Source organism: Pelophylax lessonae (assembly GCF_965119305.1).
Source record: "Pelophylax lessonae genome assembly, contig: HAP1_SCAFFOLD_452, whole genome shotgun sequence".
In the NCBI taxonomy this organism is placed as follows: domain Eukaryota; kingdom Metazoa; phylum Chordata; class Amphibia; order Anura; family Ranidae; genus Pelophylax; species Pelophylax lessonae.
In genome coordinates, this window is record NW_028119892.1 from 29,706 (window position 1) to 50,055 (window position 20,350).

At 54.3% G+C, this 20,350-nt stretch overlaps 1 protein-coding gene across 1 annotated transcript; it reads right to left on the reverse strand.

Moving 5' to 3' along the window:
- Positions 1 to 228: 228 nt before the first annotated feature.
- TMEM275 (transmembrane protein 275) lies at positions 229 to 15,803 on the reverse strand. The gene is made up of 2 exons (XM_082276287.1): positions 15,650 to 15,803; positions 229 to 1,083 (listed from the first exon to the last, which is right to left on the reverse strand). The coding sequence occupies exon 2, from the start codon at positions 1,035 to 1,037 to the stop codon at positions 489 to 491; it is 549 nt and encodes a 182-aa protein (XP_082132413.1). The 5' UTR covers positions 1,038 to 1,083; positions 15,650 to 15,803; the 3' UTR covers positions 229 to 488.
- Between the last annotated feature and the right edge of the window lie 4,547 nt (positions 15,804 to 20,350).

Sequence of the window (20,350 nt, forward strand, 5' to 3'; positions counted from 1 at the left end):
GAAACAATAAAAGTAAAAACATTCTATTCCAGAAGGAAAAGTCTGACATTGATACATCTCTACTAGGACAATGCTACACGAGGTTCTGACCCTGGAAGTCACATCATGCAACAAGCACAAAGACAAGAAACATTTATATGCATCAACCCAAGTGCGACTCTCCAGGCGGAAACTGTCTGGAAATACCCCACAGTCCCAATTCCCGGAGGTCTGCCTCATCCTCAGTCCATCTTCCTTCCTGGGCAGCAGTCACAGAAGATGAATGGTTGGCTTAGCCGGTGACAAGGAATGACGATTCTACACACTGGACAGACATCTGACGGGAAGAAGACGGCTTGCCTTGGTTATTCCTCTTCTTCTGAACCCTCCATGGCCGGGCCTCACAACTCTTCAGCCTCCTCCGCTCTTCCTGCAGCCATACTGGGAGTGGAACCCTGGCTGCAGTGCAGGCGGCTGTAAAGATCTCCTTCTGCTGCGCTCAGCAGCCTCTAGGTGACCGGATCTCTAGGGAGGTTCAGCTGCACAGACTCTCCTCCGGCAGAGAATTTAGCAGCTGGGCCGTTACCCTCCATGGTGAAAAGTTTACAAGTCTTTGCATTCTCATGCACGGGGGAGGATTTTCGGGATGACACCGGAGAGTTGGTTGGGCTGAGCTGCACCGCCGTGGTATCCTGCACCGTGTGCTCGCTGGTCTCTATTTCAAAGGCTGCGTTCCCCGGCTTAATGAAGCCGATGTTAGACCCCGGCTTGGACTTCCTGGCCCCGTGTGCCGGCGGCCTCCGGCTACAGATGCAGCAAGCGCCAAAGAAAGCAAAGGCCACAACTAAGAGAATGGGTCCGATGATGATGGGAGGGTTATTGACGGGCAGAAACGTCCCAAAGGCAAAAGCGCCAACTAAAGTAATGTTTATTCCCGCCAGCATGATGCAAAGTCCGCAGGCGCAGCACAGGGCGGGGGAGGGCAGTCCGTGGGGGCGAGTTTTCTTCTGAGCAGGTTTCTGGCCTAGTGAAGATTTGCTTTTGTTGGTGAACATCATGTTTTCTGGTCTGTCCGTCCTTCCTCATACCATTCCTCGCATCCGTCTGCAGGAAACAAACAGAGAAAATTACCAATTATTTCTCAAGATTTCCAGATGAGTCGCGTCAGAGAATCAGAGAATCAGAGATCCTACGTCACCCGGAATCCAATACGTCAGGAACATGGAACTCATTACAGAAGGACCACCAAAAATATAACTCCACCAGCCCACTGCTAAAATATCCACTGTCCCTAATCCATGGTGAGAGTCTCCACTGCCACCAACTGCCAGTGAGGGTCTCCACTGCCACCAACTGCCAATGAGGGTCTCCACTACCACCAACTGCTAATGAGGGTCTCCACTGCCACCAACTGCCAGTGAGGGTCTCCACTACCACCAACTGCCAGTGAGGGTCTCCACTACCACCAACTGCCAGTGAGGGTCTCCACTGCCACCAACTGCCAATGAGGGTCTCCACTACCACCAACTGCTAATGAGGGTCTCTGCTACCACCAACTGCAAGTGAGGGTCTACGCTACCATCAACTGCCAGTGAGGGTCTCCACTGCCACCAACTGCAAATTAGAGTCTCCACTATTACCAACTGCCAGTGAGGGTCTCCACTGCCACCAACTGCCAGTGAGGGTCTCCACTGCCACCAACTGCCAGTGAGGGTCTCCACTGCCACCAACTGCCAGTGAGGGTCTCCACTGCCACCAACTGCCAGTGAGGGTCTCCACTACCACCAACTGCAAGTGAGGGTCTCCACTACCACCAACTGCCAGTGAGGGTCTCCACTGCCACCAACTGCCAGTGAGGGTCTCCACTACCACCAACTGCCAGTGAGGGTCTCCACCATCCTCAGTCTCCCCCAGTAAGGGACTCCACTACCGCCAACTGCCAGAGAGAGTATCTGCTACCAATCTCCCCAAGCAAGGGTCTCCACCACTGCCAGCTGTTCCCCACCCATCACCCACCCTCAGTGAGAATCTCCACCACAGACAATCCCACTACTATGGCCAATCCACCCTCTGGCAAGGATCTCTATCACTGATAACCCCTGAGAAGGACTTCCACCACCAACAACCACCGACAACCATCACCAAACCCGGAGAATTTCCATTGCTGATGATTCCTGTAAAGGGTCTTCACCTATGGCATCCTCAACAATAGTCTCTGCAACTGCCAATGAACCCCCCCCAGCAAGGGTACCCTTTACTGCGAATCTTCCCCTCTTCCACTACCAAGCCCTTTGAAAATCATCTCCACTGCCCAGAATTCCTACTAAGGGTCCCCTACCATTGCCAACCCCCAGATAGAATCTCCACCACTGACAACCTCCGGTGAAAGTCTTCACTGCCACCAATACCTAATGACTGTCACCCATCCTTCTTTCCTAGGATAGGGGTCTCCACAATCACAAAACCACTGTCCATGCCCCCCCCCCCCCAATCCCCTGTAACTGAAGGTCTCCACGGCTGCTAACCCCCAGCAATAGACCCCACCCCTGACAACCCCACCCCTGACAACCCCACCCCTGACAACCCACACACTTTGACCCAACCACAGCCAGTGCCTTGAAGTAATCTCAAATCGCTGACAATTCCTGGCAATCGTCTTCCCCAGTTCCGTGCCCCACTAAGAGTCTCTGTTATCACCAATCATTGCCCCTCCCCCCCATACCATATCCCTCTGCCAGTGAACTTCTGCACCCCCACTGAGTCTCCACCATTGGCAAATATCTCCCATCCCCACCCCAGGGCAACCCGCAGCCACTCCCCTACCCCAAGTCAGGGTCTTCCCTTCCCCCAGTCTTAGAGGAACTTCACCGCCACCAACTCCCGGGGAGGTCAGGCAATGCTTGTCACCGGGACCCCTATTTCACCATAGAGACATCATGGCAGCCAGTGACTGAAAGCTCCTCGCCTGTCACAGCAAGCGAAGAAACGTGCGATCGCAGATGGCTAATCAGTTCATCTAAGTGAAACGCATCGATGAAACGTCTGAAAACAAACAATGAGTCACAGCGGGAAGAAATCCAACACAAAGGAAGAGGCACCGGCGTCACCGGGCCCCGGCTTTAACCCTCTGACTTCCCCTCTGCAGCTCCTCCTCACAAGGTCTGCAGGCCTTAAGGAACCGAGAAGATCCATCACCATCCGCAAGGAACCAATTCCCGGGAAGATCCATCACCATCCGCAAGGAACCAATTCCCGGGAAGATCCATCACCATCCGCAAGGAACCAATTCCCGGGAAGATCCATCACCATCCGCAAGGAACCAATTCCCGGGAAGATCCATCACCATCCGCAAGGAACCAATTCCCGGGAAGATCCATCACCATCCGCAAGGAACCAATTCCCGGGAAGATCCATCACCATCCGCAAGGAACCAATTCCCGGGAAGATCCATCACCATCCGCAAGGAACCAATTCCCGGGAAGATCCATCACCATCCGCAAGGAACCAATTCCCGGGAAGATCCATCACCATCTGCAAGGAACCAATTCCCGGGAAGATCCATCACCATCCGCTTCTACATGGTGACGTCTTCTGAATCCCGAGCAGAGAAATTCCCGAGGCTTCTCCAATGGAAGGACCACGGCAAAGACATGGAAAGATTATGGGTCTGAGATAATCTGGGGCCCCATCTACTGGAAGGCAGAGATAATCTGGGGCCCCATCTACTGGAAGGCAGAGATGATCTGGGGCCCCATCTACTGGAAGGCAGAGATGATCTGGGGCCCCATCTACTGGAAGACAGAGATGATCTGGGGCCCCATCTACTGGAAGACAGAGATGATCTGGGGCCCCATCTACTGGAAGGCAGAGATGATCTGGGGCCCCATCTACTGGAAGGCAGAGATAATCTGGGGCCCCATCTACTGGAAGGCAGAGATGATCTGGGGCCCCATTTACTGGAAGGCAGAGAGGATCTGGGGCTCCATCTACTGGAAGGCAGAGATGATCTGGGGGCCCCATCTACTGGAAGGCAGAGATGATCTGGGTCCTCATATACTGGAAGGCAGGGATAATCTGGGGCCCCATCTACTGGAAGGCAGAGATAATCTGGGGCCCCATCTACTGGAAGGCAGAGATGATCTGGGTCCACATTTACTGGAAGGCATAGATGATCTGGGGCCCCAGCTACTGTAAGGCAGAGATGACCTGGGTCCACATCTACTGGAAGGCAGAGATGATCTGGGCCCCATCTACTGGAAGGCAGAGATGATCTGGGTCCACATCTACTGGAAGGCAGAGATGGTCTGGGTCCACATCTACTGGAAGGCAGAGATGATCTGGGTCCACATCTACTGGAAGGCAGAGATGATCTGGACCCCATCTACTGGAAGGCAGAGATGATCTGGGGCCCCATCTACTGGAAGGCAGAGATGATCTAGGGCCCCATCTACTGGAAGGCAGAGATGGTCTGGGTCCACATCTACTGGAAGGCAGAGATGGTCTGGGCCCCATCTACTGGAAGGCAGAGATGATCTGGGGCCCCATCTACTGGAAGGCAGAGATGATCTAGGGCCCCATCTACTGGAAGGCAGAAATGATCTGGGGCCACATTGACTAGTAGACAGAGATGATCTGGGGTCCCATCTACTGGAAAGGCAGAGATGGTCTGGGGCCCCATCTACTGGAAGGCAGAGATGATCTGGGGGCCCCATCTCCTGGAAATCAGAGATGATCTGGGGGCCCCATCTATTGGAAGGCAGAGATGATCTAGGGCCCAATCTACTGGAAGGCAGAGATGATCTGGGTCCCCATCTACTGGAAGGCAGAAATGATCTGGGGCCACATTGACTAGTAGACAGAGATGATCTGGGGCCACATCTACTGGAAGGCAGAGATGGTCTGGGGCCGCATTGACTAGTAGACAGAGATGATCTGGGGGGCCCCATCTCCTGGAAGGCAGAGATGGTCTGGGGCCCCATCTACTGGAAGGCAGAGATGATCTGGGGCCACATCTACTGGTAGACAGAGATGATCTGAGGCCCCATCTACTGGTAGACAGAGATGATCTGGGGGGCCCCATCTCCTGGAAGGCAGAGATGGTCTGGGGCCCCATCTACTGGAAGGCAGAGATGATCTGGGGCCACATCTACTGGTAGACAGAGATGATCTGGGGCCCCATCTACTGGAAGAATGAGATGATCTGGGGCCCCATCTACTGCAAGGATGAGATAATCTGGGGCCCCATCTACTGGAAGGCAGAGATAATCTAGGGCCCCATCTACTGGAAGGCAGAAATGATCTGGGGCCACATTGACTAATAGACAGAGATGATCTGGGGCCACATCTACTGGAAAGGCAGAGATGGTCTGGGGCCCCATCTACTAGAAGGCAGAGATGATCTAGGGGCCCCATCTCCTGGAAGTCAGAGATGATCTGGGGGCCCCATCTACTGGAAGGCAGAGATGATCTAGGGCCCAATCTACTGGAAGGCAGAGATGATCTAGGGCCCAATCTACTGGAAGGCAGAGATGGTCTGGGGCCCAATCTACTGGAAGGCAGAGATGATCTGGGGCCACATTGACTAGTAGACAGAGATGATCTGGGGCCACATCTACTGGAAGGCAAAGATGGTCTGCGGCCCCATCTACTGGAAGGCAGAGATGATCGGGGGCCCCATCTACTGGAAGGCAGAGATAATCTGGGGCCCCATCTACTGGAAGGCAGAGATGATCTGGGTCCACATTTACTGGAAGGCATAGATGATCTGGGGCCCCAGCTACTGGAAGGCATAGATGATCTGGGGCCCCAGCTACTGGAAGGCAGAGATGACCTGGGTCCACATCTACTGGAAGGCAGAGATGATCTGGGGGCCCCATCTACTGGAAGGCAGAGATGGTCTGGGTCCACATCTACTGGAAGGCAGAGATGATCTGGACCCCATCTACTGGAAGGCAGAGATGATCTGGGGCCCCATCTACTGGAAGGCAGAGATGATCTGGGGCCCCATCTACTGGAAGGCAGAGATGATCTAGGGCCCCATCTACTGGAAGGCAGAGATGGTCTGGGTCCACATCTACTGGAAGGCAGAGATGATCTGGGGCCCCATCTACTGGAAGGCAGAGATGATCTGGGGCCCCATCTACTGGAAGGCAGAGATGATCTAGGGCCCCATCTACTGGAAGGCAGAAATGATCTGGGGCCACATTGACTAGTAGACAGAGATGATCTGGGGCCCCATCTACTGGAAAGGCAGAGATGGTCTGGGGCCCCATCTACTGGAAGGCAGAGATGATCTGGGGGCCCCATCTCCTGGAAATCAGAGATGATCTGGGGGCCCCATCTACTGGAAGGCAGAGATGATCTAGGGCCCAATCTACTGGAAGGCAGAGATGATCTGGGTCCCCATCTACTTGTAGACAGAGATGATCTGAGGCCCCATCTACTGGTAGACAGAGATGATCTGGGGCCCCATCTACTGGAAGAATGAGATGATCTGGGGCCCCATCTACTGCAAGGATGAGATAATCTGGGGCCCCATCTACTGGAAGGCTGAAATGATCTGGGGCCACATTGACTAATAGACAGAGATGATCTGGGGCCACATCTACTGGAAAGGCAGAAATGGTCTGGGGCCCCATCTACTAGAAGGCAGAGATGATCTAGGGGCCCCATCTCCTGGAAGTCAGAGATGATCTGGGGGCCCCATCTACTGGAAGGCAGAGATGATCTAGGGCCCAATCTACTGGAAGGCAGAGATGATCTAGGGCCCAATCTACTGGAAGGCAGAGATGATCTAGGGCCCAATCTACTGGAAGGCAGAGATGGTCTGGGGCCCAATCTACTGGAAGGCAGAGATGATCTGGGGCCACATCTACTAGAAAGGCAAAGATGGTCTGCGGCCCCATCTACTGGAAGGCAGAGATGATCGGGGGCCCCATCTACTGGAAGGCAGAGATAATCTGGGGCCCCATCTACTGGAAGGCAGAGATGATCTGGGTCCATATTTACTGGAAGGCATAGATGATCTGGGTCCACATCTACTGGAAGGCATAGATGATCTTGGGCCCCAGCTACTGGAAGGCAGAGATGGTCTGGGTCCACATCTACTGGAAGGCAGAGATGATCTGGGTCCACATCTACTGGAAAGCAGAGATGGTCTGGGTCCACATCTACTGGAAGGCAGAGATGATCTGGACCCCATCTACTGGAAGAAAGGGGGATGATCTGGGGCCCCATCTACTGGAAGGCAGAGATGATCTGGGGCCCCATCTACTGGAAGGCAGAGATGATCTAGGGCCCCATCTACTGGAAGGCAGAGATGGTCTGGGCCCCATCTACTGGAAGGCAAGGATGATCTAGGGCCCCATCTACTGGAAGGCAGAAATTATCTGGGGCCCCATCTACTGGTAGACAGAGATGATCTGGGGCCCCATCTACTGGAAGGCAGAAATGATCTGGGGCCACATTGACTAGTAGACAGAGATGATCTGGGGCCACATCTACTGGAAGGCAGAGATGATCTGGGGGCCCCATCTACTGGAAGGCAGAGATGATCTAGGGCCCAATCTACTGGAAGGCAGAGATGATCTGGGTCCCCATCTACTGGTAGACAGAGATGATCTGGGGCCCCATCTACTGGAAGGCAGAAATGATCTGGGGCCACATTGACTAGTAGACAGAGATGATCTGAGGCCCCATCTACTGGTAGACAGAGATGATCTGGGGCCCCATCTACTGGAAGAATGAGATGATCTGGGGCCCCATCTACTGCAAGGATGAGATAATCTGGGGCCCCATCTACTGGAAGGCAGAAATCATCTGGGGCCACATTGACTAATAGACAGAGATGATCTGGGGCCACATCTACTGGAAAGGCAGAGATGATCTAGGGGCCACATCTACTGGAAGGCAGAGATGATCTGGGGGCCCCATCTACTGGAAGTCAGAGATGATCTGGGGGCCCCATCTACTGGAAGGCAGAGATGATCTGGGGCCACATCTACTGGAAGGCAGAGATGATCTGGGGCCACATCTATTAGAAAGGCAAAGATGGTCTGCGGCCCCATCTACTGGAAGGCAGAGATGATCTGTTTCAGTTGGTACATTGTGTCCCACACTGGATCCAATCTCTAAGCAGATGGCTCTCTGGAAGGACATCTGATTGGAGGAGAGTTTGTGGATCTGGTGGGGATCGGCCATTGTAATGTACAGGAAGTGTTTCTGCTGTCTGGGGACTCTGTGACACGCAGAGGAAGTCGGTGAAATCAGTGCTGGGGGCTGGAAGCTTGTCCTAAGAAAATCAGAGAGGCCGACCTTCATCTGAAAATGTTTGGCTGTGATGTTGATCCTCTGGCTTCCCCGCCTCCAGTCCCTTCCCCGCCTCCATTCCCTTCCCCGCCTCCAGTCCCTTCCCCGCCTCCCCACCTCCAGTCCCTTCCCTGCCTCCAGTCCCTTCTCCGCCTCCAGTCCCTTCCCCGCCTCCAGTCCCTTCCCCGCCTCCAGTCCCTTCCCCGCCTCCAGTCTCTACTACGCCTCCAGTCCCTTCCCTGCCTCCAGTCCCTTCCCCGCCTCCAGTCCTTTCCCGGCCTCCAGTCCTTTCCCGGCCTCCAGTCCCTTCTCGGCCTCCAGTCCCTTCCCGGCCTCCAGTCCCTTCTCCACCTCCAGTCCCTTCTCCACCTCCAGTCCCTTCCCCGCCTCCAGTCTCTTCTACGCCTCCAGTCCCTTCCCTGCCTCCAGTCCCTTCCCCGCCTCCAGTCCCTTCCCGGCCTCCAGTCCCTTCCCCGCCTCCATTCCCTTCCCGGCCTCCATTCCCTTCCCCGCCTCCAGTCCCTTCTCCACCTCCAGTCCCTTCTCCACCTCCAGTCCCTTCTCCACCTCCAGTCCCTTCCCCGCCTCCAGTCTCTTCCCTGCCTCCAGTCCTTTCCCGGCCCCCAGTCCCTTCCCCGCCTCCAGTCCCTTCCCCGCCTCCAGTCCCTTCCCCGCCTCCATTCCCTTCCCGGCCTCCAGTCCCTTCCCCGCCTCCAGTCCCTTCCCCGCCTCCATTCCCTTCCCCGCCTCCATTCCCTTCCCGGCCTCCAGTCCCTTCTCTGCCTCCAGTCCCCCTCCCGCCTCCAGTCCCTTCTCCGCCTCCAGTCCCTTCTCCGCCTCCAGTCCCTTCCCCGCCTCCAGTCCCTTCCCCGCCTCCAGTCCCTTCCCCGCCTCCAGTCTCTACTACGCCTCCAGTCCCTTCCCTGCCTCCAGTCCCTTCCCCGCCTCCAGTCCTTTCCCGGCCTCCAGTCCCTTCTCTGCCTCCCCGCCTCCAGTCCCTTCTCCACCTCCAGTCCCTTCCCTGCCTCCGGTCCCTTCCCTGCCTCCAGTCCCTTCCCCGCCTCCAGTCCCTTCTCCACCTCCAGTCCCTTCTCCACCTCCAGTCCCTTCCCCGCCTCCAGTCTCTTCTACGCCTCCAGTCCCTTCCCTGCCTCCAGTCCCTTCCCCGCCTCCAGTCCCTTCCCGGCCTCCAGTCCCTTCCCCGCCTCCATTCCCTTCCCGGCCTCCATTCCCTTCCCCGCCTCCAGTCCCTTCTCCACCTCCAGTCCCTTCTCCACCTCCAGTCCCTTCCCCGCCTCCAGTCTCTTCTACGCCTCCAGTCCCTTCCCTGCCTCCAGTCCTTTCCCGGCCCCCAGTCCCTTCCCGGCCTCCAGTCCCTTCCCCGCCTCCAGTCCCTTCCCCGCCTCCATTCCCTTCCCCGCCTCCATTCCCTTCCCGGCCTCCAGTCCCTTCTCCGCCTCCAGTCCCTTCTCCGCCTCCAGTCCCTTCCCCGCCTCCAGTCCCTTCCCCGCCTCCAGTCCCTTCCCCGCCTCCAGTCTCTACTACGCCTCCAGTCCCTTCCCTGCCTCCAGTCCCTTCCCCACCTCCAGTCCTTTCCCGGCCTCCAGTCCCTTCTCTGCCTCCAGTTCCTTCCTGGCCTCCAGTCCCTTCCCGGCCTCCAGTCCCTTCTCCACCTCCAGTCCCTTCTCCACCTCCAGTCCCTTCCCCGCCTCCAGTCTCTTCTACGCCTCCAGTCCCTTCCCTGCCTCCAGTCCCTTCCCCGCCTCCAGTCCCTTCCCGGCCTCCAGTCCCTTCCCCGCCTCCATTCCCTTCCCGGCCTCCATTCCCTTCCCCGCCTCCAGTCCCTTCTCCACCTCCAGTCCCTTCTCCACCTCCAGTCCCTTCCCCGCCTCCAGTCTCTTCTACGCCTCCAGTCCCTTCCCTGCCTCCAGTCCTTTCCCGGCCCCCAGTCCCTTCCCGGCCTCCAGTCCCTTCCCCGCCTCCAGTCCCTTCCCCGCCTCCAGTCCCTTCCCCGCCTCCAGTCCCTTCCCGGCCTCCAGTCCCTTCCCCGCCTCCAGTCCCTTCCCCGCCTCCAGTCCCTTCCCCGCCTCCATTCCCTTCCCCGCCTCCATTCCCTTCCCGGCCTCCAGTCCCTTCTCCGCCTCCAGTCCCCCTCCCGCCTCCAGTCCCTTCTCCGCCTCCAGTCCCTTCCCCGCCTCCAGTTCCTTCCCCGCCTCCAGTCCCTTCCCCGCCTCCAGTCTCTACTACGCCTCCAGTCCCTTCCCTGCCTCCAGTCCCTTCCCCGCCTCCAGTCCTTTCCCGGCCTCCAGTCCCTTCTCTGCCTCCCCGCCTCCAGTCCCTTCTCCACCTCCAGTCCCTTCCCTGCCTCCGGTCCCTTCCCTGCCTCCAGTCCCTTCCCCGCCTCCAGTCCCTTCTCCACCTCCAGTCCCTTCTCCACCTCCAGTCCCTTCCCCGCCTCCAGTCTCTTCTACGCCTCCAGTCCCTTCCCTGCCTCCAGTCCCTTCCCCGCCTCCAGTCCCTTCCCGGCCTCCAGTCCCTTCCCCGCCTCCATTCCCTTCCCGGCCTCCATTCCCTTCCCCGCCTCCAGTCCCTTCTCCACCTCCAGTCCCTTCTCCACCTCCAGTCCCTTCCCCGCCTCCAGTCTCTTCTACGCCTCCAGTCCCTTCCCTGCCTCCAGTCCTTTCCCGGCCCCCAGTCCCTTCCCGGCCTCCAGTCCCTTCCCCGCCTCCAGTCCCTTCCCCGCCTCCAGTCCCTTCCCCGCCTCCAGTCCCTTCCCCGCCTCCAGTCCCTTCCCCGCCTCCATTCCCTTCCCGGCCTCCAGTCCCTTCTCCGCCTCCAGTCCCCCTCCCGCCTCCAGTCCCTTCTCCGCCTCCAGTCCCTTCCCTGCCTCCAGTCCCTTCCCCGCCTCCAGTCCTTTCCCGGCCTCCAGTCCCTTCTCTGCCTCCAGTTCCTTCCTGGCCTCCAGTCCCTTCCCGGCCTCCAGTCCCTTCTCCACCTCCAGTCCCTTCTCCACCTCCAGTCCCTTCCCCGCCTCCAGTCTCTTCTACGCCTCCAGTCCCTTCCCCGCCTCCAGTCCCTTCCCCGCCTCCAGTCCCTTCCCGGCCTCCAGTCCCTTCCCCGCCTCCATTCCCTTCCCGGCCTCCATTCCCTTCCCCGCCTCCAGTCCCTTCCCCGCCTCCAGTCCCTTCTCCACCTCCAGTCCCTTCTCCACCTCCAGTCCCTTCCCCGCCTCCAGTCTCTTCTACGCCTCCAGTCCCTTCCCCGCCTCCAGTCCCTTCCCCGCCTCCAGTCCCTTCCCCTCCTCCAGTCCCTTCCCCGCCTCCAGTCCCTTCCCCGCCTCCAGTCCCTTCCCCGCCTCCAGTCCTTTCCCCTCCTCCAGTCCCTTCCCCTCCTCCAGTCCCTTCTCAGGGTCTCAAGGTTCGGGGTAGGGACTTCAATAGAATGGCTGCAGCCCCAGGGGGAATCCCCAGACCTCAGGGTTCAGGGTAGGGACTTCTATAGAATAGCTGCAGCCCTGGAGGGAATCCCCCCCAGACCTCAGGGTTCAGGGTAGGGACTTCTATAGAATGGCTGCAGCCCCAGAGGGAATCCCCCCCAGACCTCAGGGTTCAGAGTAGGGACTTCTATAGAATGGCTGCAGCCCAGGAGGGAATCCCCCCAGATCTCAGGGAAGATGGCAGCAGGAGGTCCCTCATTTCCAGAACTCAGTCCTCCATGGCCTCAGTCAGGATTTGGCCTATCATGGAACCAGATAGAGGAGTCCCTGTGATTTCAGTCCCAGGGACTCTCAGAACATCCAGGGTGCCGCACCACATCAGGATGGAAATTAAAGAGAAACTCCGCTGTGCTCACTCAGGTTCACCTTACAGGAGATCTCTGGTCACAATTCCTTTCATACCAACAATACAAACCATAGAGATCATTGACCGACCAATAGAAGATCTCCTTTCATGGTGTGAGCTCTGCCTGTCTGCTGGCCGTCTCCTCCCACAACGTCCTTCCTAAGGACTACATATCCCATGGTACCTTCCTAATTTCTGTACCGACTCCTGGAACCCCTCCCCTTAGAAGGCGGGCTCTGTGAAATTTGTGACACAGCAGTGCCTCCTCACAGGACATAGTGACTCCGTGTCCCAAAATTCCAGGAAGTCATAGTGTGGGGTCTCCTATAGAGTGATAGGAGGAGGCGGTATCCTGTATATAGGATGAGGGTGGTGGTCCCTACATTTAGGATGAGGGTGGTGGTCCCTACATTTAGGATTAGGGTGGTGGTCCCTAAATTTAGGATGAGGGTGGTGTTCCCCATATTATGATGAGGGTGGTGGTCCCCATATTTAGGATGAGGGTGGTGGTCCCCATATTATGATGAGGGTTGTGGTCCCCATATTTTGGATGAGAGTGGTGGTCCCCATATTTAGGATGAGGGTGGTAGTCCCCTCCCCATATTATGATGAGGGTGGTGGTCCCCATATTTAGGATTAGGGTGGTGGTCCCCATATTTAGGATTAGGGTGGTGGTCCCCATATTGTGATGAGGGTGGTGGTCCCCATATTTAGGATGAGGGTTATGGTCCCCATATTTAGGATTAGGGTGGTGGTCCCCATATTGTGATGAGGGTGGTGGTCCCTATATTATGATGAGGGTGGTGGTCCCTATATTGTGATGAGGGTGGTGGTCACCGTATTTAGGATGGAGATGACTGTAACTGTATTCAGGATGAGAGTGCTGGTCCCTTTTTTTTTAGAATGGAAGTTGTGGTCCCCATATATAGGATGAGGGTGATGGTCCTTGTTTTTAGACTGATGGTCCCTGTCTTTGGAGGAGATATGGTCTGTTCCTATGGAGGATTGGTGGGTTGGTGTCGCCATGCTGGGTCTTCTGGTATTACTAGAAATGCTCGTCCCTGCTCTGGGACCATCCCAGGGACCGGTAGAGAATTCATATCCATCCCTCCCCCCGCCCAGATTCCCAGATAGGAACTATTCTGTATATTCCCCATTCTCCCCACCCACCTCAATCTCCACATCACCTAATAAAGGGACAATGCAGGGAAAGGGGGGGGGGGCAACTGTTACCATGGCAACCTTCAACAAGGAATCTACGTGCTGGCATAGGAACAAGAAAGGGTTAACCGACAACACAACCTGTATGAGTGAAACCAATCGTCACCCAAAGAGCAAAATACGAGCCGCCCCACTGGGGTCACCCCAATATCACCCAGATTCATCCTCCATCACCCCAATATTACCCAGATTCATCCTCCATCACCCCAATATTACCCAGATTCATCCTCCATCACCCCAATATTACCCAGATTCATCCTCCATCACCCCAATATTACCCAGATTTATCCTCCATCACCCCAATATTACCCAGATTTATCCTCTATCACCCCAATATTACCCAGATTTATCCTCCATCACCCCAATATTACCCAGACTATTCCTGTCACCCCAATATCACCCAGATTCATCCTCCATCACCCCAATATCACCCAGATTCATCCTCCATCACCCCAATATTACCCAGATTTATCCTCTATCACCCCAATATTACCCAGATTTATCCTCTATCACCCCAATATTACCCAGATTTATCCTCCATCACCCCAATATTACCCAGACTATTCCTGTCACCCCAATATCACCCAGATTCATCCTCCATCACCCCAATATCACCCAGATTCATCCTCCATCACCCCAATATTACCCAGATTTATCCTCTATCACCCCAATATTACCCAGATTTATCCTCTATCACCCCAATATTACCCAGATTTATCCTCCATCACCCCAATATTACCCAGACTATTCCTGTCACCCCAATATCACCCAGATTCATCCTCCATCACCCCAATATCACCCAGATTCATCCTCCATCACCCCAATATTACCCAGATTTATCCTCTATCACCCCAATATTACCCAGATTTATCCTCTATCACCCCAATATTACCCAGATTTATCCTCCATCACCCCAATATTACCCAGACTATTCCTGTCACCCCAATATCACCCAGATTCATCCTCCATCACCCCAATATCACCCAGATTCATCCTCCATCACCCCAATATTACCCAGATTTATCCTCTATCACCCCAATATTACCCAGATTTATCCTCTATCACCCCAATATTACCCAGATTCATCCTCCATCACCCCAATATCACCCATACTATTCCTGTCACCCCAATATCACCCAGACTATTCCTGTCACCCCAATATCACCCAGACTATTCCTGTCACCCCAATATCACCCAGATTTATCCTCTATCACCCCAATATCACCCAGACTATTCCTGTCACCCCAATATTACCCAGACTGTTCCTGTCACCCCAATATTACCCAGATTTATCCTCTATCACCCCAATATCACCCAGACTATTCCTGTCACCCCAATATCACCCAGACTATTCCTGTCACCCCAATATTACCCAAATTCATCCTCCATCACCCCAATATCACCCAGATTCATCCTCCATCACCCCAATATTACCCAGACTATTCCTGTCACCCCAATATTACCCAGACTATTCCTGTCACCCCAATACTACCCAAATTCATCCTCCATCACCCCAATATTACCCAGATTCATTCTCCATCACCCCAATATTACCCAGACTATTCCTGTCACCCCAACATTACCCAGATTTATCCTCCATCACCCCAATATTACCCAGACTATTCCTGTCACCCCAATACTACCCAAATTCATCCTCCATCACCCCAATATTTTCTTGATTTATCACCCCAATATTACCCAAATTCATCCTCCATCACCCCAATATCACCCAGATTCATCCTCCATCACCCCAATATTACCCAGACTATTCCTGTCACCCCAATATTACCCAGACTATTCCTGTCACCCCAATATTACCCAGATTCATCCTCCATCACCCCAATATTACCCAGACTATTCCTGTCACCAAAAATACTACCCAAATTCATCCTCTATCACCCCAATATGATCCAGACTGATCCTCTATCACCTCAATATTACCCTAATTTATCCTCCTACCCCAATATTACCCAGATTAATCCCCTATACCCCAATATTGCCAGGATTTATCCTCTATCACCCTAATACCACCCAGATTTATCCTCTGTCACCCCAATATGATCCAGATGTATCTATCACCCCAATAATACCCTGAATTTTCCTCTGTCACCTCAATATGACCAAAATGTATCCTATATCACCCCAATATTACCTGAATTCATCTTCTGCCATCCCAATATTACCCCTCCCAGGGGCTCCCCGTTTATATGCAGACCATAAGGACATATTGCTGTGACTGGGGGGGGGGGGGGTAACAATAGGGAATCAGCACCATCACATCATCAGACACAAAGACTTACTGAGCAGCAGACAGAAGGATCCAGGCAGCAGACAGATCCTGGGGACCCCAGGGCCCCATCCCTGACTCCAGGGGCCACACAATGAAAGCTCAAATGTCTACTTTCTTCTGTTTCTAGGGGATCAGCCTCCAGCAGGGTATATTGTGATCAATGTCCAGCAGAGAATATGTCTCCAGTAGTGGGGTATCAGGGATTAGACTCCAGTTGGGGGATATCAGACTCCAGTAGTGGGGTATCAGGGATCAGCCTCCAGTAGTGGGGTATCAGGGATCAGCCTCCAGTAGTGGGGTATCAGGGTCAGCCTCCAGTAGTAGGGTATCAAGGATCAGCCTCCAGTAGTGGGGTATCAGGGTCAGCCTCCAGTAGTAGGGTATCAAGGATCAGCCTCCAGTAGTGGGGTATCAGCCTCCAGTAGTGGGGTATCAGGGATCAGATTCCAGTAGTAGGGTATCAAGGGTCAGCCTCCAGTAGTGGGGTATCAGGGATCAGTCTCCAGTAGTGGGGTATCAGGGATCAGCCTCCAGAAGTGGGGTATCAGCCTCCAGTAGTGGGGTATCAGGGGTCAGCCTCCAGCAGGAATATATGTAGATCTTCAGTCTGCAGCAGGAGAATGTTGGGGTTCAGTCTCCAGCATAGTGTATGAGGATCTGCCTTCAAGGTGAGGAGCCCCCAGATGGTGAGAAGAGCCCCCAGAAGGTGAAGAAGCTCCAGATGATGAAGGACCCCCAGACGGTGAGGAGCCCCCAGATGATGGACCCCCCAGCAGATGAGGACCCCCCCCCCAGTAGGTGAGGAGCCCCCAGATGGTGATGGACCCCCCCAGTAGGTGAGGAGCCCCCAGATGGTGATGGACCCCCCCAGTAGGTGAGGAGCCCCCAGATGATGAAGGACCCCCCAGTAGGTGAGAAGCCCCCAGATGATGAAGGACCCCCCCCCCCCCCCCAGTAGGTGAGGAGCCCCCTGATGATGAAGGACCCCCCCAGTAGGTGAGGAGCCCCCTGATGATGAGGGACCCCCCAGTAGGTGAGGAGCCCCCTGATGATGAGGGACCCCCCCAGTAGGTGAGGAGCCCCCAGATGATGAAGGACCCCCCAGCAGATGAGGACCCCCCAGCCCCAGAAGGTGAGGAGCTCCTGCACTCCCTCTGCTCTCTCCTGATGTCTCCGCTCAGCTCGGTGCTGTCCGCCCATGTGGTGCTGAAGTCATGCAGCCGGCAGACAGCAGGGGGCGCCCGAGTCCTCGGCTCAGCATTACTTGTCATTTCAGGTACAGGAGCATCCTCCAGTGTGGGAGGGGGGGAGGGGGATATGGAAGGGACATGGGGGGGGGGGATATAGAGGGGACAAGGAAGTGACATGGAGCTCCCTGAAATCTATCTGCCTGAGCCAATCATAGCCAATCCACTGCACTGTCCCCATGGCATTAACCCTTCCCATAGTCAGAATTAACCCATGCATGAAAAGCCAGATAACATCAGCACCTTTATGAGTAGTGTGCCTCCCTGGTCAGATAGAAACATTGCTCTCCATCTCTGGTGTGCTGTCCCACCATGGGGAGACACTGGGCATGAAAATGTTAATTCAGGGCAGCTGTGGGGTAGCATTGGTTATTAATTGGTTAATTCTATTCAGCCATGGGGGAAGCACTAGTTGTGAATGGGTTAATTATATCCAGCAGTAAGAAAGCACTGGTCATGAATGGGTTAATTGTATCCAGCCATTGGGACAGCAGTGGTCATTAATGGGTTAATTCTATGCAGCTGTTAAAAAAAAACACTGGTCATGAATGGGTTAATTCTATCCAGCCATGGGGGAAGTACTGGTCATGAATGGGTTAATTCTATCCAGCCATAAGAAAAGAATGGTCATGAAAGGGTTATTCTGTCCAGCCATGGAGAAGCAGTGGTCATGAAGGGGTTAATTCTGTCCTGCCATAAGGGAAGCAGTGGTCATTAATGGGTTAATTGTATCCAGCCATTGGGACAGCAGTGGTCATTAATGGGTTAATTATATGCAGCTGTTAAAAAAAAATACTGGTCATGAATGGGTTAATTCTATCCAGCTATAGGGGAAGCACTGGTCATGAAAGGGTTAATTCTATCCAGCCATAAGAAAGCACTGGTCATGAATGGGTTAATTCTGTCCTGCCATAGGGGAAGCAGTGGTCATGAAGGGGTTAATTCTATCCAGCCATTGGGACAGCACTGGTCATGAATGGGTTAATTCTGTCCAGCCATGGAGTTGACCCACGCGTTTCAACCAATATTTGGATCTGGGTGCCGTTTTCTTAGGAATTTTCCCCTCATCCAATCACAGTCTTGACCTTCAGAGTCCTGCATACAAAGCAACCAAATACATTACTGCTCCTTCCACCCTGTCCACCATCGCCTGTCCACCAGCCATGATGTCCAGCGGTAATGTCCAGCGGTAATGTCCATCGGTAATGTCCAGCGGTGATGTCCAGCGGTGATGTCCAGTGGTGATGTCCAGCGGTGATGTCCAGCGGTGATGTCCAGCGGTGATGTCCAGTGGTGATGTCCAGCGGTGATGTCCAGCGGTGATGTCCAGCGGTGATGTCCAGCGGTGATGTCCAGTGGTGATGTCCAGTGGTGATGTCCAGCGGTGATGTCCAGTGGTGATGTCCAGCGGTGATGTCCAGTGGTGATGTCCAGCGGGGAAGGCCATTGGTGATGTCCAGCGGTGATGTCCAGCGGTGATGTCCAGCGGTGATGTCCAGTGGTGATGTCCAGCGGGGAAGGCCATTGGTGATGTCCAGCGGTGATGTCCAGCGGTGATGTCCAGCGGTGATGTCCAGTGGTGATGTCCAGCGGGGAAGGCCATTGGTGATGTCCAGCGGTGATGTCCAGCGGTGATGTCCAGTGGTGATGTCCAGCGGTGATGTCCAGTGGTGATGTCCAGCGGTGATGTCCAGCGGTGAAGGCCAGCGGTGAAGGCCAGCGGTGAAGGCCATTGGTGGGTTGGTCGGGGTCGGTAGACCTTGTATTACTTTATATGGTCCCCTTTAATAATTATACTTCCTACAAAGTGCCGGGAAGTGAAAACGCATCGGTGAAGATTCGTTCGTCTTCTTTCACCGCATTTTGTTTTTCGTTTTTTGCACACATGTAAAAATCGGTATTTTTTGGACACAGAATTATTTAACCCCTCTCTGCCGGCCGCACGCAAATATGCGGCCTCTTAGCTCCAGACACAGTTACCGGCGCCTAACCGAAAGTTTTCAAATCACATGGCCTCCGTGACAGCCAATCACAGTGGTCACATGCTCTTAAGCTCCTCCCGACGTCATAAACCTTTAAAGGGCCGGAGGGCACGGGTGTGAAAAGGTTAAACCCTCAGATGCAGCCCCTCCCCCACACACATGTTCTGAAAGCAGAGGCCCTGTAGAATAAAAAGATGAGTTACAATTTTTTGGTCACACGATATTTGCACAACTGTTTACCAAACGCATTTTGTGGCGCACTCTGGGCATGCGTTTGTATTTGCGTCTGTGTGCCGGGCAATGAAGGGGTTACAGTTAATTTCATCATCATTTTTTTTTTTTACTTTTTTTTTTTTATTTAACTTTATTGCTTTACAAGGGGTTAACAAATCTAAGAAAGGTCCTGTTTATGGAGACATTAGGGGTCTAATAGACTCACCCTAGTCTCTCCTCTGTCCTCCAAGGCATCCCACTGAGCAGAGATCTGCATGTTGCTCCCCTGGCACCAGAAACCAGACGCGATGAAGTCCTTGTTGCTTCCAGTTTCATTCAGTGTAGAGGAGATCAAGGAACAGATGTTCTTCAGTTTCCTCCCGCTCTCCATCTTTAAAGACTTGGGTGTGGTCCTGGGCTCCGGGTAAGAGAAGGAGAACCTGGGAACTACACAGGGCTGGTCCAGTGGGGCGGGGTGGTTGGGGGACACCACGCCACCCGCACAGTAAAAGTGATCTGTGGGTATACAGCTGCTGGATCACTTTGACTATCCAGACCAGAGGTGGCTACTACTACATCTTGGATTCTTCACCCCTTTGGGCTGGGTGTCAAGATTCCTATACATTTAGACTGTTGGTGATCAATTCTTGTGCCTTCAGACTAAGTCATGGTGACACTCTTGTCACCTCAGGCTGGCTAATGATGGACTCTTATTTCCTCAGGTCAAGTGGTGATGGGTTCTTTTATCCTCATTTTAGATTGGTGATGGGTTCTTGTGACCTCAGGCTGGGTGGTGATGGGTTCTTGTGACCTCAGGCTGGGTGGTGATGGGACTCTCGTGACCTCAGGCTGGGTGGTGATGGGACTCTCGTGACCTCAGGCTGGGTGGTGATGGGACTCTCATGACCTCAGGCTGGGTGTCGATGGGTTCTTGTGACCTCAGGCTGGGTGGTGATGGGTTCTTGTGACCTCATTTTAGGTTGGTGATGGGTTCTTGTGACCTCAGGCCTGGGTGGTGATGGATTCTTGTAACCTCAGACTGGGTGGTGATGGGTTCTTGTGACCTCAGGCCTGGGTGGTGATGGGTTCTTGTGACCTCAGACTGGGTGGTGCTGGGTTCTTGTAACCTCAGACTGGGTGGTGATGGGTTCTTGTGACCTCATTTTAGATTGGTGATGGGTTCTTGTAACCTCAGACTGGGTGGTGATGGGTTCTTGTGACCTCATTTTAGATTGGTGATGGGTTCTTGTAACCTCAGACTGGGTGGTG